The sequence below is a fragment of the Aspergillus fischeri genome, genomic scaffold (assembly GCF_000149645.3).
Source record: "Aspergillus fischeri NRRL 181 1099437636249 genomic scaffold, whole genome shotgun sequence".
Classification (NCBI taxonomy): Eukaryota; Fungi; Ascomycota; class Eurotiomycetes; order Eurotiales; family Aspergillaceae; genus Aspergillus; species Aspergillus fischeri.
In genome coordinates this window covers 3103240-3123634 of record NW_001509770.1, presented here as the reverse complement: position 1 = coordinate 3123634, position 20395 = coordinate 3103240, and the positions used below count along the sequence as shown (strand labels likewise).

General features: G+C 50.0%; 9 protein-coding genes across 9 annotated transcripts, besides 4 other annotated features; 4 read left to right on the top strand and 5 right to left on the bottom strand.

Annotated features, from left to right (window-relative positions):
• Positions 1–699: 699 nt before the first annotated feature.
• Positions 700–730: a microsatellite.
• Positions 731–815: 85 nt separating this feature from the next.
• On the bottom strand, positions 816–1643 carry NFIA_018150 (putative RTA1 domain protein; the record flags this gene model as incomplete). Its single annotated transcript, XM_001265010.1, has 2 exons — positions 816–1399; positions 1454–1643. The coding sequence occupies 2 exons, from the start codon at positions 1641–1643 to the stop codon at positions 816–818; spliced, it is 774 nt and encodes a 257-aa protein (XP_001265011.1).
• Positions 1644–3020: 1377 nt separating this feature from the next.
• Positions 3021–5260, bottom strand: NFIA_018140 (putative MFS transporter; the record flags this gene model as incomplete). The annotated part of the gene is made up of 11 exons (XM_001265009.1): positions 3021–3326; positions 3377–3441; positions 3497–3594; positions 3644–3669; positions 3713–3971; positions 4032–4145; positions 4206–4277; positions 4337–4389; positions 4447–4509; positions 4581–4678; positions 4738–5260. The coding sequence occupies 11 exons, from the start codon at positions 5258–5260 to the stop codon at positions 3021–3023; spliced, it is 1677 nt and encodes a 558-aa protein (XP_001265010.1).
• Positions 5261–6111: 851 nt separating this feature from the next.
• NFIA_018130 (putative alpha-glucosidase) lies at positions 6112–8781 on the top strand (the record flags this gene model as incomplete). The annotated part of the gene is made up of 3 exons (XM_001265008.1): positions 6112–7707; positions 7766–7796; positions 7859–8781. The coding sequence occupies 3 exons, from the start codon at positions 6112–6114 to the stop codon at positions 8779–8781; spliced, it is 2550 nt and encodes an 849-aa protein (XP_001265009.1).
• A 429-nt stretch (positions 8782–9210) lies between these two features.
• Positions 9211–10377, bottom strand: NFIA_018120 (mitochondrial 37S ribosomal protein uS2m; the record flags this gene model as incomplete). Its single annotated transcript, XM_001265007.1, has 3 exons — positions 9211–10019; positions 10083–10277; positions 10347–10377. 3 exons carry the CDS (start codon positions 10375–10377, stop codon positions 9211–9213), a joined length of 1035 nt encoding a protein of 344 aa, XP_001265008.1.
• A 962-nt stretch (positions 10378–11339) lies between these two features.
• hel10 (putative high expression lethality protein Hel10) lies at positions 11340–12046 on the bottom strand (the record flags this gene model as incomplete). Its single annotated transcript, XM_001265006.1, has 2 exons — positions 11340–11646; positions 11724–12046. 2 exons carry the CDS (start codon positions 12044–12046, stop codon positions 11340–11342), a joined length of 630 nt encoding a protein of 209 aa, XP_001265007.1.
• Positions 11774–11808: a microsatellite.
• Positions 12047–14140: 2094 nt separating the features above from the next.
• NFIA_018100 (putative phosphoglycerate mutase family protein) lies at positions 14141–14827 on the top strand (the record flags this gene model as incomplete). The annotated part of the gene is made up of 3 exons (XM_001265005.1): positions 14141–14369; positions 14445–14667; positions 14719–14827. The coding sequence occupies 3 exons, from the start codon at positions 14141–14143 to the stop codon at positions 14825–14827; spliced, it is 561 nt and encodes a 186-aa protein (XP_001265006.1).
• Positions 14828–15556: 729 nt separating this feature from the next.
• Positions 15557–17296, top strand: NFIA_018090 (putative 60S ribosome biogenesis protein Rrp14; the record flags this gene model as incomplete). Its single annotated transcript, XM_001265004.1, has 2 exons — positions 15557–15709; positions 15827–17296. The coding sequence occupies 2 exons, from the start codon at positions 15557–15559 to the stop codon at positions 17294–17296; spliced, it is 1623 nt and encodes a 540-aa protein (XP_001265005.1).
• Positions 17297–17311: 15 nt separating this feature from the next.
• Positions 17312–17339: a microsatellite.
• Positions 17340–18000: 661 nt separating this feature from the next.
• On the bottom strand, positions 18001–18881 carry NFIA_018080 (NuoI/complex I 23 kDa subunit family protein; the record flags this gene model as incomplete). The annotated part of the gene is made up of 3 exons (XM_001265003.1): positions 18001–18131; positions 18189–18454; positions 18592–18881. 3 exons carry the CDS (start codon positions 18879–18881, stop codon positions 18001–18003), a joined length of 687 nt encoding a protein of 228 aa, XP_001265004.1.
• Positions 18882–18936: 55 nt separating this feature from the next.
• Positions 18937–18966: a microsatellite.
• Positions 18967–19316: 350 nt separating this feature from the next.
• acpA (acyl carrier protein) lies at positions 19317–20140 on the top strand (the record flags this gene model as incomplete). Its single annotated transcript, XM_001265002.1, has 5 exons — positions 19317–19670; positions 19782–19862; positions 19920–19968; positions 20035–20073; positions 20133–20140. 5 exons carry the CDS (start codon positions 19317–19319, stop codon positions 20138–20140), a joined length of 531 nt encoding a protein of 176 aa, XP_001265003.1.
• Positions 20141–20395: the final 255 nt, after the last annotated feature.

The window sequence follows — 20395 nt, the reverse complement described above, 5'->3', positions numbered from 1 at the left end:
CCTCATCGGGATTAAGCCGGCTCGGCAGTGTGTAGCATTCTTAGGTCTATGCTTAAATGGAACTGTGCGACAGGACGTCTTTATACGCGCTGGGAAGAATCTAGTCGACATTTGCTTTGAAAATAAGGAATATAAGACAAATTTAAGTCTGAATGAGCTTCTTCATGATCAAATTAGGCCCTTATCATAAGCCGAGCGAGCTATCATATCCATCCAACTACATGACACTTTTGTGCTCTCTAAACTGCATACATCCTAAAGCTGGGGGGATCCATGAGGTCCACCATCACTTTCATGAGGGCATCACAAAGGCCAGGGGCTTAGCGTCTTAGCTTGGACTCTGTTCATCATAGTCTCACGCGCAGGGGCAGGCTTGGATGGATCAAAATAATCAAATGGACGATTACCCAGTGTTTCCCCAGCCCCCCATGTTACGCTGCACTTAACTGAGAGGCCCTTCGCGCAATATCTTTAAGTGATGTGTAAAGGAAGGGAGATAGCTATTTTAGTAATCCTTACAGAGGGCTGAACAGAGCATTATGCCCATAAGGTGGCTCTCTCAGGCATAATTCTTGCCTAGATAGAGACACCTCAGACTGGAGAGCTGTGATATTAAAAGTGTGACAAACACATCCATTGTTCTGGCGCGTAACTCTTGGATCCACTGTTCAGAGGAGGATAGTCAGTTTGTTAATCATTAGTTGCCTAGTTACCTAGTTACCTAGTTACCCTTAGAACTGTCATGTTGGTTGATAATGATAATACACTGCGTTGAGTCTCCGTTGAGTATGTACTGTAGATATCTTGAAAGACGATCACTTCTTCGCACCCTGCTCATGTCTCAATTCCACCCCAGCTTGCAGCCTTCTCGTATTCTCCCTCGCATCCAGGATCAAAGCCGCTGGGTTCCAAACACACAGCACCAAACTCGCAATGAACATCAATGCCGCATCGAGAATAATCGCATACACCTCGTGCGTAAACAGATACCCCCGCCACCCATTCATCAACTCCATGCTCCGATACACGCCCCGCGCCACCATACACGTAACCGCAATCATCAACGACAGCGAGATCCGCCGCAGGGCTTGATTCCGCGCAATCGGGCCTAGGCCACGGTAGATCACGTACTCAAGCAATGTAGCAAAGACGCAGGTCGAGACCAGTTGCCAGATTATCCCAGCCACCATCGTGTAGGTTCCCGGCCAGGGGGAGGTGTTTTGGCTGAAGGCGGCGCCAGCAAGACCACCGCCGACGGCCTGGAGGAGGAGACTGAAGAAATCAACCGTCATGAAGATGATGAGGTAGAGGTTCGGTCGCAAGGGGGACTTGTCCTGTCCGATGATGGGGATCATCAGGCTCAGGACGCCGTAGATGCCGGCTGTCGTGAAGGCGGGGGCTGTTCATATCGTTATACAGCTTCCCAACAGTGAAAAGGAAATTGAAGATTTACCCATGATTAATGCGGCCAGCTGCATCTCGAGCAGCTTGACAGAATACGGACAGCGATACGCCACGGTACGGCCTAACCATCCGACAAATTCGCCGAATGCACCTAGGGAGAAGGCTAGCCCAAGCCAGATATTTCTATGCCGAAAGGCCTGCCACACATGGACAATTGTCACCCCCAAGAAGAGGATCATGAAGATAATACCAGCCACAAGGGAGGGGCGATAGCCGAAGGGAGTGGGAATTTCGGGCTATAGGGAAGACAATCGGGAGTTTGCTCCATGGTTGCGTCTCAGGTCGCAGACTTCAGATAGAAAAGCAGTATATGGAAGGAATATCAAGTAATTTGACAATGGACGAACGTACACCAGATGACTGTATCTGTCAGGGGAACCAGGGCAGAGAATGCAAGAGGTGTAGATGATGACGGGGGATGGGCGCTAGTGATCAGACTGGGGGCACTATAATAATAATAATAAGCACCTCCTTTGTCTTTCTCTCTTAGTACAACTATTATTAACATGTCAGCCTCGAACAATCCAAGAACGGCAAATGTTGGGAAAATGTGGCCGAGCCAGGCCCGACACATTGGTGGTCAGCCTCTCTGTTGGGCCCCAAAAGGCACCGAGATGAGATACATGTCTTGCATGGATTAACCTTGGCAAAGATGACACCTCGTCAACATCCACTCGATCTCCGGAGTCTATGTGGATCTCATTGTGGGGTTATCACTATCTCTACATATACTCCTCCATAGTGTCTGTTGAACTGTTCCATACCTTGCATCCCTAACGACAACAAAGCCATGAAATTCCTCTGCCTCCATGGAATGGGAACCAACTCCCAAATCCTGCAAATCCAAATCGCTGGAATTATCAATCAACTGCCACAGCACGAGTTCATTTTTGTCGATGGCCCGGGGGTCCGTATCTTTGCTATTACACTGCCCCAACCCCCGAACAGTTGGACGAAGCCTACTCCCTGGTCTTGGAAGTCATGGCTGAGGACGGCCCGTTTGATGGGGTGATTGGCTTCTCGCAGCCTCGCAGGGTGCCGCACTTGCCGCTACACATATGTACATGTCCAGAAGAACAAGATCAACATATAGACTTTTAGGTAGCAATACAGATGTTGTATACGGGAATTCTCAGGTCATTGTTTCGTGTCAGCACTATTCCTTAGTACTATAGGTGAACCCAAAAATTGTAGACATCATTAGGACAATGTGAAACTATTGCCCTAAAAAAGGGAGGAATGTGAATGGATATGGCCATGCTTGGGTGTAATGACTTTTATTTGGCTGTCATGTGGTTCTTAGGGTGAATAATTAGATTTACTCTGTACTAGTTCAGGCAAGGATCAGTGAGTAAATAGGGACTATCTGGAGTGCTCTGGGACTGCTCAGGATGTGATTAGGACACATACTTTCTCTCTCTGGTCATAATCCGGCTGGCTAAGTGAGCAAAAAGCGATGGCACTTCGGACTGAATCCGGAAATGGAAAGTAGCACAGTTTCCGCAGAAAAACAGTTCAGTAGCAGATACCCAACGAGCAACGTCATGGATAATAAATCAGAATACATAGACAAAGTCCTCATTTTGCCAGTCCGTAAGGTCCTTGAACGCATTGTCTTCCGTGGCGGTCTGCTGGATAGGCACACCCTCCTTGTCTACTGGACCATCACCAACAGCGTACATCGAGTGATCAATGATCGTCGCATTCTTGCCCATTGAAACTCGTTTCTGGGAGTGCTTCTTGTTGAGAAACCAGAGATACACCAGGTTGATACTAAACGTGAGGGTTAGAGCTTGAGTGCCGCAAAGGAGAAGAAGATAACTTACATGCAGAGAAGAACCAGTACGCAGAACATGGCGAGGCTGTTTTTCGTTAGTATGCCGGAACGAGTCTGTGGTGTCTGATTGCTTACTTTGAGAGCAGACCGCGTCTGTAAAGCGGCGCTTCGGCGGTTGTGTACAGAGTGGGACCAATGATCTGGGAAACATTAGCATGGGACTCCCTATTGTTATTCTTCTGTAGGCACACGTACGTTGCCAACGCATTGTCCGACAATCAACAGGCCAGTCGTCACTTTCTTCTTCGTTTCGCCGGCAGTGTTCGCGGCAGACCAGGAATAGATCATAGGTGCTAATTGTCGGTCAGCTACAGTAAGAAGCATACCTCTTAGGAAACATACTGATGCCTGGGTAGACAGAAAGCTGGCTGTTGTTAGCGGCACTCATCAAAAAGGGTCTTCATGACTTACAATGTAATATCCAGCAAGCAGAGCGCCCCGGTGTTCCGCATCGTGCGCAATTTGCAGTAGCATTACGCAGCCAGCAATTGGCGGTAGACACAAGAGAATGACTATAGGCCCCTTCATCTTGATGAAGGTTGCCAGCCACGCTCCACCCATAGTGGCCACGAGCTGTACTGCACCGAACGGAATGTTGAAAAGAATCGTCTTGAACTGATCAAATCCAAAGGCCTTGATAATAAGAGGGCCGAAGGTGGATATGCCGCCGCTAGGGATCCTGCTGTGTGTGAGCCACATTCTCGGTATAGTGAGTTCCTGGTCCTCTTACGAGATGGAAAACATCAGAGCAAACCAAACCCATGACTTCAGGTCCAAGCAGGTCTCCTTCACATGATCCCATTTCCACTGGTGAGTCTCGATACCTTGCTGGTTCATGCGAAGTCTAAATCATCGTTAGGACCAATGTGCCATAATGCTTGCCCCGAAATCTTCTGTAGAATACCTTTCAATAGCGACCAGTTTGTCTTCCTCATTCAGAAATTTAGCACGAATTGGCGAGTCTGGCATATAAAGCCTGGACAATCCGCATTAGCAGCTTCCAACATTAGGGATGGTTGATCAGCATCTACTTACAGAACTACCACGGAGAACACGACGGTAATGAGACCGAAAAAGAGGAAGATAATCTAGTAATATAGTCAGTCACACGTCCGTGAACGTTGAACAGACGCAGTATCACTGACCTGGTAGGGTTCGAAAACGGACGAGGCGATATGTCCAAGGCCCCAAGTTATAAGACTGCCGAACTATTTGGTAACATGCTTGTTAACACAGCTCTAGAAGAATGCCTGAAACTCTTTCAAAAGCTAAATCTTACCATAAACACCACTCCATTCATGGCGTACCATGAACCCAGTCGAACAGGCTGCTCGAGCCGACGATACCACATCTGCGTAACGGCGATGAAAGCCGGAGCTTTGCTCTCACAGTCAGTAATCAATGATGGATGCTGACAATGACATGGAAACACTCACCAACTCCGGCCTCAAATAGACCGAGGAACATCCGACAGACCAGCAAGCCTGGGAAGGTGTTCGCCGCCGTCATGCATGTCAGCGAGACACCCCACAAAAGAGTGGTGGCGGCTAAGAATTTCCCCAGGGGGACCTTCACCAAGATATAGGCGATAAGGGGCTGAGCAACGAGCTGCGCGACATACACCACCGAGCCTAACCAAGAGTATTGATTGCCATGGAGATGGGCTTTCTCGATCAAACCGAAAACTGAGGCATACGAGAGGGTCGACTTGTCGAGCTGTTGCAGGAAATAGATACCCAAGAGAATAGGCAACAGCCTCAAGTCGATCCGTCGCAGAACTCGTGCGTTATTCTCTGCGGTAAGCACTGTCGAGTGGCCCACCTGCTCAATGAGCTGAAGGGCGTCATCTTTCTTTGTCTCGCTATGTTGCGTATGACCTTGATAAGGGGCAGGATGAACTGTCTCAATCAGTTCCTCATCTCTGCCCTTACCGTGTGCCGGCTCTGCTCCTAGGGACATGGTTCCCTTGTGCTTCCCTGGCCTTGATTGAAGTCCCAGATGGGTGAAGTATTCTTCAGGTGCCTAAAGAGCCAAAAGACAAGGTGAGAAGGAGAAAGGAGAGGGCGTGACTTTGATAGTATGCGTCGCCAAGGTCACTGTGGGATCTGCGAGCATACAAACTCGATTCCTTGACGACCTGTCATGTTGATCAAGGAGACCTTTTTATCCACCCAGGACTTGTGTGTTAGAGAAGTGAGGTATGGGGAACCCCGTGGGGGACAACCCCGGACGAGGCGACCCAAAACCCGATGGCAATTGGCAGCGGAAAGCCATTATTAGGTAGGTCTGCAAAAGTCAATTGCGAGACCAAGCCCATCTAGCCTTGGTTGCACATGGGTAATATGAAGCTAAAACCGCAGGATTGCATAGCATGACTCTTAGCGACGGGCAACCTCCGATGCCTCGTCCAATCAATCGAACGGGACCTGAAGACTTCGAAGTGGGGCGAAGGTTCGTGTTTGTCTGGGGATATTTTAGTTTCGCATTTCGGCAGTGAACCCCGATGGGCAGATCAACCTGAAGAGTGACCAGGTGAGACATATCACGGAGAAGACGGCGATGGACCGACGAAATTTTGCGGGGATGAAAGTATGCCAACGGATATGGAGGCCGAAATCCGATCATATACTCCTCAGTGACACCACTCGTAGGTTTATCCACCTTACCCTTTCTCGAATGAGGGGATGATGAGGGGAAGCATTGAAATAGATATGATGTCGTCGTACTGTAGACTTCTTCTCCTGTAGATTCTCCGCGAGAGTTCTCCTGACTTGCTTCTTTCGAATCAGTTGACCGAACTATAAGCAATCATGCCTCAAAAAGAATTCTGCCCCAAAGGCTACCAAGAACAGCCTTCAGGAAATACCGCGGCAGACCCCTCAGTGTATCTGCGCTCAGGAAACTCGAAAGATCGTTCCTTTGAATTCACATTCGAACCGATTCGTCAAAACCTTTTCCGCGTGACATTTTCCTCGCAAGACCATCCTCTTCCTCCCTATCCGAGCATTTCAAAGCCAAACACAGACCTCAATGGCATTCATGTATCTGCCACCGGTGGCGGTTCTTCCAAGACAATTGAGGTCGGCGGCGTGACGGCCACTGTGGAATGGAGCAATACTCCAGTAGTCTCGTTGTCGTGGATCGGTGAAGAGAAGCCCCTTCACAGGGATCTGCCACTGCGCTCGTACGTGGCCGACGCAACCGGCATCGCGCACTATTCTGAGCATGACCGGAATGCGCTCCATGTTGGGCTGGGAGAGAAGAGGGCGCCCATGGACCTCACCGGGCGTCACTTCCAGCTTTCCGCGACAGACAGCTTCGGGTACGATGTTTACAACACAGACCCGTTGTATAAGCACATCCCGTTGCTGATCAAAGTGACTCCCGCTGGTTGCGTGGCCCTTTTCTCAACAACACACGCCAGAGGGACGTGGTCAGTCGGTTCTGAAATCGATGGGCTCTGGGGTCACTTCAAGGTGTACCGTCAAGACTATGGAGGCCTCGAGCAGTATCTGATCGTAGGAAAGACCCTCAAGGATACCGTGAGGCAATATGCAGAGCTCCTTGGCTTCCCGCTCCTTGTACCTCGCTGGGCTTATGGCTACATCTCCGGTGGTTACAAGTACACCATGCTTGATGACCCACCAGCGCACCAAGGACTTATGGAGTTCGCAGACAAGCTCAAGGAGCACGGCATTCCATGCTCTGCCCACCAGATGAGCTCCGGTTACTCAATTGCAGAGACAGAACCCAAGGTCCGCAATGTCTTCACCTGGAACAAGTATCGGTTCCCCAACCCTGAAGAGTGGATTAAGAAGTACCACGCTCGAGGAATCAGACTCCTTACCAACATCAAACCCTTTGTGCTTGCGTCGCATCCAGATTACCAGAAGCTTGTCAGTGAGGGCGCACTGTTCAAGAAGCCCGATACTCAGGAACCGGGCACAATGAGACTATGGAGCGCAGGGGGTGCGACCGGTGGTGATGGATGCCACATTGATTTTACCTCCTCCTTCGCTTTCCGATGGTGGTATGAAGGTGTCCAGAGCCTGAAGCGAGCCGGAATCGATGGTATGTGGAACGACAACAACGAATATACACTTCCCGATGATGGATGGCAACTGGCTCTGGATGGATCAGTAGTCGCTGAACAGGCAAAGACACAGAGAGACAAATCCGTCGGGCTCTGGGGCCGCGCAATGCATACTGAACTCATGGGCAAAGCCTCTCATGATGCTTTAGTCGACATGGAGCCCAAATACAGGCCATTTGTTCTCACCAGAAGCGCCACTGCTGGAACCCTTCGTTATGCAGCCAGCTCTTGGAGTGGAGACAATGTGACCAGTTGGGAGAGCATGAAAGGCGCCAACGCCTTGTCATTGAACGCTGGTATTTCACTATTGCAGGTGAGACTCCACCATAGCAGACTGAGCTAGGCGAACATTGCATGCTGATTTCTGATAGTGCTGCGGTCATGATATTGGTGGTTTCGAAGGTAAGCCTCCACCCTTGAAAGCCGCTGATGAACTACGAAGACTGACTGTCTTTCCTCCACAGGACCCCAACCCTCTCCCGAACTCCTCCTCCGATGGGTCCAACTGGGTATCCATTCGCCTCGATTCGCCATCAACTGCTTCAAGACGTCGCCCGGAAACACCTCCGTCGGAGATGTCATTGAGCCCTGGATGTACCCGGAGATCACTCCGCTGGTCCGCGACACCATCAAGCGCCGTTATGAGATCCTCCCCTACATATACTCCCTTGGCCTGGAGAGCCACCTGACCGCTTCTCCGCCTCAGCGCTGGATTGGATGGGGATACGAGTCCGATCCTGAAGTCTGGACCAAGGCCCTCAAGTCCGGAGAAGAACAGTTCTGGTTCGGTGACACGATCCTCGTCGGAGGCGTGTACGAGCCCGGTGTAACCGTTGCGAAGATGTACCTTCCGCGTAAGGCGAATGATGAGTTCGACTTTGGGTATGTCAACATGAACTCGCCCTACACCTATTATGCCTCCGGTCAGTGGGTCGAGATCCCCTCGCAATGGAGAGATAGCATCCCGCTTGTCGCGCGTATTGGTGGTGCCATTCCTGTTGGAAAGCCCGTTCAAACCAGAGTGCCTGGGGATGAGACCGAGGCTTCATTGGCGGTAGACGAACTTGACGACTACAGAGGCGTTGAGATATTCCCTCCCAAGGGCAGCTCTCATGGTTGCGTCTTCTCCTATAGCTGGTATGAGGATGACGGAATTTCCCTGCAGCCTAAGATGTCAACGTACACCATCAGCTACAGCTCGACGGAGGATAAGGTGACTGTTGGATTCAAACGCGACGAAGAGAGCGGCTTTGTTCCCGCTTGGAAGGATCTGGATATCATCTTGCACAACGGCGATGAGAGGCGCGTTGTGTCTGATGATGGCAGGCCTCTTGAATACAAGGGTAAACACTCTCGAGGCCGCGTTGTTTATACTTTCAAGAATTAATTGCTACAGCGTGATGAGTCACACTGTATTTAAATCGCCGATACCCTATAGTTGGTAATAAGGCTATGCACAAATGAAATGAAAAGAAAGAGAGGGCTTGGCGTTGCAGAATAGAAAGATAGAATAGTTTTAAGAGAATTCAGATTGACCTTCTTGAACATATTGCTTCAAATTTCGTGGTGGAACACCTGGCTGCCACTCCAGCCCGAACTTACCAGGAGATACGGATCCGTATTAATATGGCCGTTTTCTTGAGAGGATATAAAGAAAGATCCCCGGAAAGTTGACTTGAATTGAAGCTGTTAATACAGATGATCACACCAGGAAGTGAGAAAACTTTACAGAGCAATATACAATACAGTCCCTCAGTTGATCGAATGCTGAACTTTGGGTATGAAATAACAAAACCTCACTAGGAGCCAACACACATCATTGCTTGTTTTCGGCGGTCTCAACCATATTCTCTGGAAGCTTGATGCCGAGCTCCTTCAGTGTAGGGAGTCGGTGTGTGATCCTGCCCTTCTTCGCCTCCTCAAGTCTCCGTTTTTGGCCTGCCTCTCCGGCCCTTCCCAGAACGCCAGCAATGACAGCCACGGAACGCAAACTGTCGTCATTCGCAGGAATGGGGTAAGTCACTTGAGTTGGGTCGGCATCCGTATCGATGATGCCGATGGTTGGAACATTGTTCAAACCGCACTCGTGCAGCAAGACAACATTTTCAACGGGATTAAAGCACACCACAAGGTCCGGCTTGATGGCCGGCTGATCCGTCCGAAGATCCTTGAATTCCGGCAATTCTTCGTCAAACGCATTTACCACCTTGGTATCGCAATGGCCTAAGATCTGTTGTCCATTGGTCAAGCTGCCAGGAATCCAACGCTCAAAAATGTGGTAGCCTTTGGCCAGCTCCGCGGCCCGGACAACCGCCCGTTTCTGGCCCTTTCGTGTGCCGACGAAAAGAATCAATCCACCTCGGGCAGCAACCTCTTCCACAACCTTGGCTGCACGCCGCAAGTACGCTGCAGTTACATCAAGCGAAATAATATGAACACCTTCTCGAATACCAAAGATATAGCGCGAGTTCTGCGGGTTCCAGCGAGAAGTAGAATGGCCGAGGTGTGTTTGGGATGCGAGGAGCAATTCTAGGGTGATATCGGAGGGTCGAGGGGGATTTCGGACCAGATCTTCTGGCTGGTATTCAACTGCTACATCACTACCGAGGGCGTGAAACTTGTGTCCTGCAAGGGTATAAAGTCAGAACTCCAGCAGGAGATGGAGGAAGGTTGTTCGTTCTCGCTCACTTTGCACTTCGCGCTTGCGCCACGCCTCCTTAGCCGACAATGCTACTGATCCTGCCTCACTCACGGCGCTGGCAGATGAAGCTGGCTGCTGCGTTACTTCTTTTGCGGGGGTTTGTTCTGCGGTTTCGACAGGAGCTCCTGTCGAGGAGAGTCGGCTCAAGATGCGAGTGTGTCGGTTGAGAGCAAATTGGCGGCCTGCAGAAGACTGATTAGCAACAGGTTCTAAATGATGTTATATTAAAGAACTATCAATGGAACACATACTCTGCCGCACGCATAATTGTCGAACAATCATTTTGATTTATGCTGAATTAGAAGGTTGAGCTGCTCCGTATGCGAAATGCTCAGTTTCCGGCCGATCGAACTTTTGATGTCGGGCTTGGCGGATGTTTGGGCCTGAGGCACACATAGTGTATGCTAGTCCATTTTAGGGTGGTTCCACCCTTCACAGTTCACAACCTCTGAATTACAGCAATACTGGGTACATTTGGTTGGAAGGAAGCTTGAAAGACAGTACTTCGCATATAAGGGCTCATACAGTCAGTCTGTCATGTGTATTGCATGGCTAGCAGTGGACTGTCCTAGCAGACATTACCATTGACAAGAAACGTCTTCGGGGACGCTTTTTTTTTTTTTTTTTGGTTCCCAAATGGACTCAGCGGTCGGATACTTCAAATCAGGACGAGAAGAGATGAAGTGCCAGGTCCTCAAGCAATACTCGGCCGGCTATCAGGGCCTAACAAGCTGGCTGGTTGTCTCGCGATGAAGCTATGGTCAGGCGGCTCGAGAGTCATCAGCACAGCCAGTACTAGTACGAGATTCAAGTCAAGTCACCTACATAGACTGCAGACGCTACTCTGATTTGAGTGGACGGTTAATATCTCAGTCAGGCTCATTCGGTAGACTAACATATAGGCCGCTTGATGATTGACGAGACCAATAGCTACAATGTTAGCAATGTTCTTTGGGCTGCATTGACCAAATCAATCAGCATGGCTCACGTTACTTTGGCACAATATACGGTCTACAAGCCAGTCTTCAAGTTCAATGTGCAGATCAAAACAAATTAAATCTAGTCATCGGCCGTCAAGCAAAGTGCCTCATATGCAACATCGGTATCAAGAAGAAACAAGCGAAGCAACAGCAGATCATCATCGCGCAGGTCAAAGTCATCAAACAGGTAAAAGAGAAACTCGCAAAATTGACTCTAAGCTTGCGGTACTCTGTACTGGCTCAGCCGAGGACCACCCAAGTAATTTATTTCTTGTTGAAGAAGCCGCCCAAGTTATCCATCAGACCACCACCGCTTGACGAACCAGGCCGGCCTTGGTGACTTCCGTACTGAGAGCCACCGTAGCTGCCGTGTCCGGAGGAACCATCCTTGTGCTTGTGCTTCTTGACGGCGTCTTCCAGGACGGATCCCATGATGGCGCCTCCGATGGTACCGAGAATACCGTGGTCAGCTTTGTGGCCTGCAAATCCACCCGCGAGACCGCCTGCGAGAGCACCGCCGAGTCCTCGTTCGCCCTCTTGGGCTCCACCGGGAGCGTTCTGGTCATTGTAGCTAGAGAGAGAAAATGTCAGCTGATGTTACCGGAAGTTTATGAACGTCAGAAGAGAGTGGTGGGGCAGGTGACATACCCAGGCTGCCCGTATGACCCCTGGCCTTGGTGTTGTTGACCGTACTGGTCGTGTTGGCCGTGTTGGCCGTGTTGGCCGTATTGGCTCTGCTGGTGCTGGCCGTACTGATCCTGGTTGTAATCGCGCTGCTGGTTGTAGTAGTCACCAGAGCCTCCGTATTGACTGTGTTGCTGACCATGCTGTTGGCCATACTCCTGGCCGTATTGCTGGTTAGAGTAAGGCTGCTGTCCGTAGCCGCCTTGGGGGTATCCTCCCTGCTGGTATTGACCCTGGCCCTGGCCGTAGCCTTGCTGCTGGGAGTATTGATCGTAAGGACCGGACATTATTGTGTTGGGTAGTGTGTTGGAGTAATAGAAAGTGGGTAAGATGGAACTCTCAAGAGGAGACGATGTGTGATTGACTCAAGAATGATGAAGCAGAGGTAGAGTTCAAGGGCGCCCCTCCTGTCTTTTATATCTACAACCTAGTAACTAACTGCTTGGTACATGTAGGGCTGAATCGATTGCTGACGGGATGGAACCCCACATTCAGGGCGATGAGACCACCGCTAGATACGTATAGGACAATACAATACTCTGTCGGATGCTATCACTGTCCCGTCATCGATGGGGCGCTTACTGACGACTCTCATTGGTATGCGGATACTTCATATTGTGGCTTATCCATTCCATAGCCATACATTTCGACTTCAGGATCCATATTTCCACATCAATACCTCCGCCACACCGCAGTATGGTCGGCGAAAGTAGCGGGGTGGCTGTGGCCTTCCAGAAGCCCAGGGCTGAATTCGACGACAATACGCAAAGTCGTACATCCTAATTACGCAGGACATGCCCCGCCAGATCTTCTGGGCTTTACTCGTTTAGGTAAATATTGGTCAGATCCTGAATTTCGATGCTAGATGGGTCCAAATATTATTAGGGAGTGCACTCTTGGCTGGCTCCAGATATCGACCAAGAGACTGAATTTTTGAAGTAAAAAAAAGCCCTCAATTTCTAGTTGCCTAATTTTCGGCAAGCTGAACCGCTGTTTGGTAGCAGATTACCATAAAACTCCAGGATATAGAGCCACCTGTGGCTGGGTCGAGTGGCTGTGCAATGGCAACAGCATTATGCATCTTCCTATTGTTATCCATTCCGTTAGAGAAACTGTGGAGTGTTGCCTGTCATTTCTGATTTCATAATATTGTTCTTGCCAAACCTATATTTAGGGACTGCAATCATTTCATTGTATTCATCGCGACTTATCCGAGACTGCCGACTTCCGTAAGATACCTACTCCGTACTATCTTGGATACTTTACCTTAGGTACTGCAGCGGCACCTCCAATCATACAACCGCCTTACCTCACGTTAATTCCACTCAACAGGCAGCCATATTATTCGCATCTCCATTGACTACCTACCTCTGACATGGAGCTAAATCATTCAGTGCCGCGGATATAGAATAACAGCGCGAATCAAAGCGTGAGAAGTTCTAGATTGAACATACAGACCGGCTCATCCGCTCAATGGGCTAAGCTCTTAATTGTCGGAGTTCGGACATTCTGTGAGCAAGGCTACGAGGCAACTCCAAATCGCACCTGCAAGACCTGAGGAACCATCCACTCGGTACTTGATGTCTACATGCATATATGCTACTGTTCCCCGTATCCAAGTTCAAGCTGACTGCAGGAAAGGCATCCTACTTGGACCCTCCTCTATTATACGTCCTTTATCCCACTAGATAAGCCACGATTAACCCTGTAGCTTGTGTCTTCCCGACCATCATTCAACACGAAAAGTCTCAATGTCTACTTAGCGAAGGGAGTCGTCTCCGACGGGTCTACAATCAACTAGCTCAATAGTTCATGCAGCGTGTGATATCAGGGTGAAGATCGTCGTAAGACGGTAAGAGTCATGCTCAACGCCTATCAGATGCAGATGATCACTCTCGCAAAAGTAAACATGTGCCAGCAAGCAACCCGTCTTTGTTGAAAAAGACGCAGATCTACTTCATGATCATTACTTTTCCACGAGGACAATCACATAATGGCCGAGTCGCAGAAAGACCAAGTCACACAAACTTCTTTAACCAACTAACGGCTTAAAAAGGCACCTGATCTACCTCTCACAGAAGTCGGCTCAGTCCAATCGAGACGAGATTCCCTCAGTGATGAGCCTAAAAACATTAGCATGAGACACGGCATTGGACAGATCATCCGTCTCCAGCTCGATTTCTTCATCGACTTGCGATGTTACGCAGGCCTCCGCTTATTCTTGCTTTCACTAGTGAAGTAACACGCATCTTGCATTTGCTCAAGCATGCTTTCAGGAGAGATCGTGATGGAGCATCTATAAGAAGTTGTTTACACTGTTATGTCCATCTAATCAGCGCATCTCCACAGAGAACATTTACCCGGTCCGAATAGTGGTCAGAATGTATCATGTTTGTTTCCTCGTCTTGCTACTCGCATCCCTCCTGATCACCTCAACAGCGGCAGACCGACCAACACTCTACATCATCCGACATGGCGAGAAATCCGGCGACCCCGAGGATTCCGGCTTGAATGCCGACGGCTTCAGACGGGCACAATGCCTCCGGGACGTGTTCGGTGTCAACTCTACATATGACATCGGCTATATCGTCGCCCCGAGGCCAAACAGATGTATGCCACTGTCTATACTGGCGTTCCTTACGGCTCAATCAGATCATGCCGATCTAACTCCTTACTCTCGCTTAGATGGTCAACACAGACGCTCATTCGAGACCGTCCTCCCGCTCGCCATCGACTTAGGTCTTGCAGTTGATCTCTCATGCAAACGGAATCAAGTCAGGTGCGTAGCAAAGCTCGTGAGGAACTTCCAGGGACCGGGAAATATCCTGATTTCCTGGCGGCATGGGAAAATGAAAGAGATCATGGAGGAACTAGGCTCTGATCACGTCCCGGAATATCCAGAGGACCGGTGAGTCGTGCCGGACTATAATGTGCGTGAAGTCTTGCTCATTGCAAACAGCTTCGATTTGATCTGGACTGTTCCGTTTCCTTATGACAATATCACGGATGTCAGGAGCGAAGGATGTCCTGGTCTCGATACTTGTTCATTACTCAAGGTCCAAGGCTGACGAGAGAGAGATTTACTTGGTTAGAGCACCAGGACGATGTCAGGTTTCGTCTCGGTAGGACTTTCATTGGCGTTTTTGTTCATGGCTCAATAAATCTAGATATAGCGAAGGAGTACTTGGCATTTCTATATTCATATCTCATCCTCCTGGTGCCATGTGGTTAGACGGGCAAGCTACGCATAGCGCTTATGTGCAGGGCAGATGATACCGACCTATTTCTAAGTACCCTTCTAAGAAGGTATCTTTGCCTCACACCTTATATGTTCCACATCCCTCTCAGTCATTCAGTTGAACTGAAACAAGTCATTCCATTCAAAGAGCAGCTATAACTAAACACACCAACGCGAGATAGCATTCCCAATCGCTCAGAACAATAGCTTCTGGTCTTTCATATAGTCTACATAGTGTCAACACTTTCAACACCTATGGCAACACTGTCCTCCAATTATGATAATCTCCATACATCTCAATGTGGATAGTGAATATACTGTGCGGGCGGTGAACCAATCATTCCAATCAGTCCAGCCGAGCGGAGAAACTGAATGCCAAGATTTCAACACCCACCTAAATTTTTCGAGGTATCGCAGCTTTCGCTAACGACTTTGACCGACCGCTTCTGGACAACCAGTAGGACAAATCAACGTCTGAATATTGCAACGAGATCGCTCGTTTCTATAATTGGATAGTCTGCGGTCTGGTTAGGGAAGTCAGGATGGATGATATCGAGGTATGTGGTTCCTGAAGCCTCGTAAGCCCCGCGCTCACGACGCTTGGGAAACTGACAACCTTTTCTATCAGGAACGGTTGCGAAGCCATGCTCAGGCCTTCGACGGCCTTCTGTCTTTGATTCCTGCGAAGTACTATTATGGTGAAGATGGCAGCGTACGTGAACATCATGATTGATCCCATGCTCTGCACCCAGAGGAAAACTCTTGCTTCTTTCTCTCCATTATGGGTTGAATACTTCCCAGCCGTGGTTGACCATAATTCCTCCTATAGGACCAATGGAAGCGAAAGAAGCAGACTAAGGAGCAAGCCCGCGAAGCCAAACGTGCGAAATTGGATCCCGATTCTGCCAAAACGGCCAAGGACGTGATGGACGAAAATGCTCGGAAGCGTAAGCGTGGCGAGGAGGAGCAGAATGGGTCCGAGTCATCCGAGGAAGAAGAGCTGGGCTCTGAACTTCCCAAGGAAGGCCTGAAGAGAGGCGATGTCAAATCGAAAAAGCAGAAGCAGGCCGCTACAGAGCAATCGGATGATGCGGCGGCCAAATTGGAGGAAGCCGAAGCGCGCAAGAAGTTAAGAGAGGAGAAGAAAGCACAGAAGAAAGCCGCTCAGAAAGAAAAGAAGAAGGCCAAGGAAGCTTCCAAGAAAGACAAAAAAAGTGAAAAGTCCGAGTCGAAGCCCGCGAGCGATAAGGGAGAAGAGCAGAAGCCCTCCAAGGTAGAAGACAGCGATGATGAGATTGAGCAAGAAGGAGCTGTCCCTGAGGAAGGCCTCTCACTCGAATTCAACCCCGAGCCCGCAGAACAGTCATCCTCTCCATCCTCAACACCCAACTCTCCCGGGTTTGATGCCTCAAATGATCACTCCGGCAGCTCTTCCATATCTTCCATCGCCCCTCCTACTGCTTCCACCGACGCCAACGACGCCTCCCAAAAATCATCATCTGAACCCAAGCCTCTCAAGCCGACCCCTGAAGAGTTAAAACAGCGCTTACAGAAGCGCTTGGACGAGCTGCGTGCCGCCCGGCAAGCCGACGGATTCAACGGCAAGCCCGCCCGAAACCGCCAGGAGCTGATCGAGGCTCGCCGGCAAAAAGCCGAGCAGCGCAAGGCACACAAGAAACTGCTGCGACAGAAGGCCAGGGAAGAAGAGCAGCGCGCCAAAGACGAGGCTATGGCCAAGCGCTTCTCCCCCGGTGGCTCAGGCTCACTTCTTGCATCGCCGCGGTCCCCCGCTGATTCGATCGGCTCGAACGTCAACTTCTCATTCGGCCGGGTTGTGTTCGCCGATGGCCAGCTGGCCGATCCCAGTCTGATGAACGTACGGGAACAGCCGAAGCGCCATGGGCCCCAGGACCCCGCTACGGCGCTCAAGGCGGCAGAGGCAAAGAAGGCCCGCCTGGCCGAGATGGACGAGCAGAAGCGTGCGGATATCGAACAGAAGGACATGTGGCTGAACGCCAAGAAGCGGGCGCACGGGGAAAAGGTCCGGGATGACACCTCCCTTCTCAAGAAGGCGCTGAAGCGCAAGGAGTCCGCGAAGAAGAAGTCCGAGCGGGAATGGAAGGAGCGTCTTGAAGCCGTCAAGAAGGGCAAGGACGCGCGTCAGCAGAAGCGCGAGGAGAACCTCCGCAAGCGACGCGAGGAGAAGGGCAACAAGGGCAAGATACCTGCCGCAGGCAAGAAGAAGGCCAGACCTGGGTTTGAGGGAAGCTTCAAAGCCAAGGTGGGAGGAAAGAAATGAAGGAAAAGCATCCACGGTGATGGCCCCGGTGATGGCCCCGGTGCTGTGTGTATCTATGACAGACAACCCTGTCAAAAAGTAAGGGAAGGAAACTGATTGGGATCTGGAGAACTGGTGTTTGGGGTCTTTTGGGAAATGCTCTCTTTTCATGTTGTGCATGTATGCATAGGCAGCGATTTGTTCGTGCAAATATCAGGGCTTTTTTTGTCTTTTCGTTTATTGTCCTACACTGATGGAACATATATATTTAATGCCTTCGGATGACTACTGCTATTGAGGAAGACTAGAAGACCCCATGCAGCACAGGCTGGACAGATACCATGTTGATACAAATGAAAAGTGAATTGTTTGATTGACTCGTTAGCAGAACAGTAGAAAATAAACAAAGACAAACCAGGAATTCCTGACATCGCGACAAAGACAAGAAACAGAAACGCCAGATTTTGGCGGCTCGAAAACTCCTTTGAGCCTGAACTGTATATGCGGGATAACGCAGGCGGAGGATTCGTTATGTACAAGGCGGAGAGGCAAAAGTTAGACTTCCATGAAGGAGTCGATACCTTTGCCATCTCGAATAGATGGAAAACTCTCTTTTTTCCGTCACTCTAATTTTGTGATTTCTGATCTCTCGGCAAGGATCGCTAGAGTACAACAGCCAATCGTAGAAAGGTTCTTCATTAATAAAAAGAGAAATCGACCGCGCCCTACCGGTAGGGGGCATCGGCTCTAGCGGCTGCGGCAATCTCTGGCTCCCACTTGTCACCGTTGGCCAGAAGCTTCTCCTTGTTGTACAGCAACTCTTCTCGGGTCTCAGTGGCGTATTCCGCGTTGGAAGCTGCGCGTATCCTGTCAGCTGTGGGGTCACACTAATCAACCTGTCGGATCAACTTACTCTCGACAATAGCATCAACAGGGCAACTCTCCTGGCAATAACCGCAGTAGATGCACTTGGTCATATCAATGTCATATCTGGTTGTCCGACGGCTTCCGTCTTCACGTTCCTCGGCCTCGATGGTAATAGCCTGAGCGGGGCAAATGGCCTCGCAGAGCTTGCAAGCGATGCAACGCTCCTCACCAGTGGGATAGCGGCGCAGAGCATGTTCGCCACGGAAGCGGGGGGAGATGGGACCCTTCTCGAAGGGGTAGAAGATAGTATAACTATATTTGAAAACCGGTCTTAGTCTCGTGATTCCCCCAAATGCTTAAAACGAATTAAAATGTACAGCCAGAACCGTGAAAAACTGATTCTGAGACTGTACAAAAATTAAAGATGTGAAAGTGCCAGGAAAACTTACGGTGGTCTGAAAAACTGCTCCAGAACCACGTACATGCCCCGGAATAATTCAGCCATAAGAAAGTACTTGCTGGCCTTGTCTAGCGAAGACTCGGGATCCTGGTCCCATTTCCTCGGCGCAGGTAGACGGAATCCAGGCTGAGGAGGACCAACTGGTGTAGCAGCTCTCGACACCGAGGAGGAAAAGTTTGCGATTGAACCCAAAGGCGAAAGACGGAGAGAAGAGGCCCACAGGTAGGGAGTAGGGCGACGGTAGGCGACCAGCCTCGCAACAGATGTCGAGGAGGCCATTGCGACTGTTGTAGGGAAGCAGAATAGAGAGGAGAGAAAAGACGACGAGCAGACGAGGAGAGTGAGGAGAGTGAGGAGAGCGAGGGCCCGGTTGAGGGGTGGAGAGGGTTCAATTCCAGCAAGATATGAGGTTCCGACTGTCTTTTGCTGGCTTGGAGCAAGTTAGCAACGGCAGTGCTTAGGTCATTCCTTTCTGCCGCCCGCTGATTGGCCGCCGGCAGGATTTTGCTTCCCGAGCCGCAAGCGCAAAGCAAAAGATGGGAAACCTCCATCTCTTGTGTCAATCAAGTTCCCTGGGTGTCTATCAATTCTCCCTGACGAACTCGTCTCCTCCATTTCTTGTTCTATATTCTCTTGTTTGAATAATCTATCCTTCAGTCGGGTTTTACTTCGTCAGGCAATCTGCCCCTTTCACCCACCCTTAACACAGTCACCATGTTCCGTTCCGCTGTCGTCCGCTCGTTGAGAGCCTCCGTTCCCCGTGCTGTCAGGACTCCTGCTGCCTTCCAGATCCGTAGCTCTCCTGTTGCTCGTCCTGCTCAATTCGCCCCTCGCTTTGCTTACCAGGGTGTCCGCCTCTACTCTGCTCCCGCCGGTCTGAACAAGGAGGAGGTCGAGGGCCGGATAGTCAACCTCTTGAAGAACTTTGACAAGGTTCGTTCGTTCGACTTCTTTTCCCTTGCTCTCAGTGGTCCATCGGACGGAACAGCAAAAATGTTACCAAAAATGGTGTTTGAGTACCGAATTACTGACGCGATTGATGGTGTACAGGTCTCCGATGCCAGCAAGGTTCGTGGCCACCGTTTATGCCAGCTGATGCTATGGGCCGGCTACCCCTTCGATCTTCAAACTTTCAAGAGAGCAAAGATTGGTCATATGGACAAAGTCTAACGTGAGCAGATCAACGGCTCTTCCCACTTCTCGAACGACCTCGGTCTGGATTCCCTGGATACTGTCGAGGTTGTGATGGCTATTGAGGAGGTATGGTTTAGCGGGCGATTTCCCAGAAGAGCATTATATTAACGAGTCTGTCAACAGGAGTTCAGCATTGAGATCCCTGACAAGGAGGCCGACACTATCCACAGTGGTGAGTACACTCGGACAGTGCCTAGCGAATCGCTCATCAAAGTTCATCTACTTATTCTTTCAACAGTTGACAAGGCTGTTGAGTACATCCTTGCCCAGCCTGATGGTAAGTTTATCTCGTGCGAGTACAAGGTATTCTGGAGATTGACGCTAATGATGATTTAGCCCACTAAACGCTCAATACTACGGTTCGGGAATAGGTTGGAGGGTCTGATAGAAAAAGAACAGGGATGTGAGCGTGCATCTGCCACAAAATCCTAGAGTTGGAGGTCCCCTAGCCATCGTGGACGCTGCTTTGTATGCTGATACATGCCGGTGCTTTTTCGCCCTACTATATCGTGTATATCACATTTGAATGCTATTTTTGACCAGTCTACTACTGTCTGTAGATCAGAAACGGGTTTGAGAAGATGTCTGTTGCCTTTACA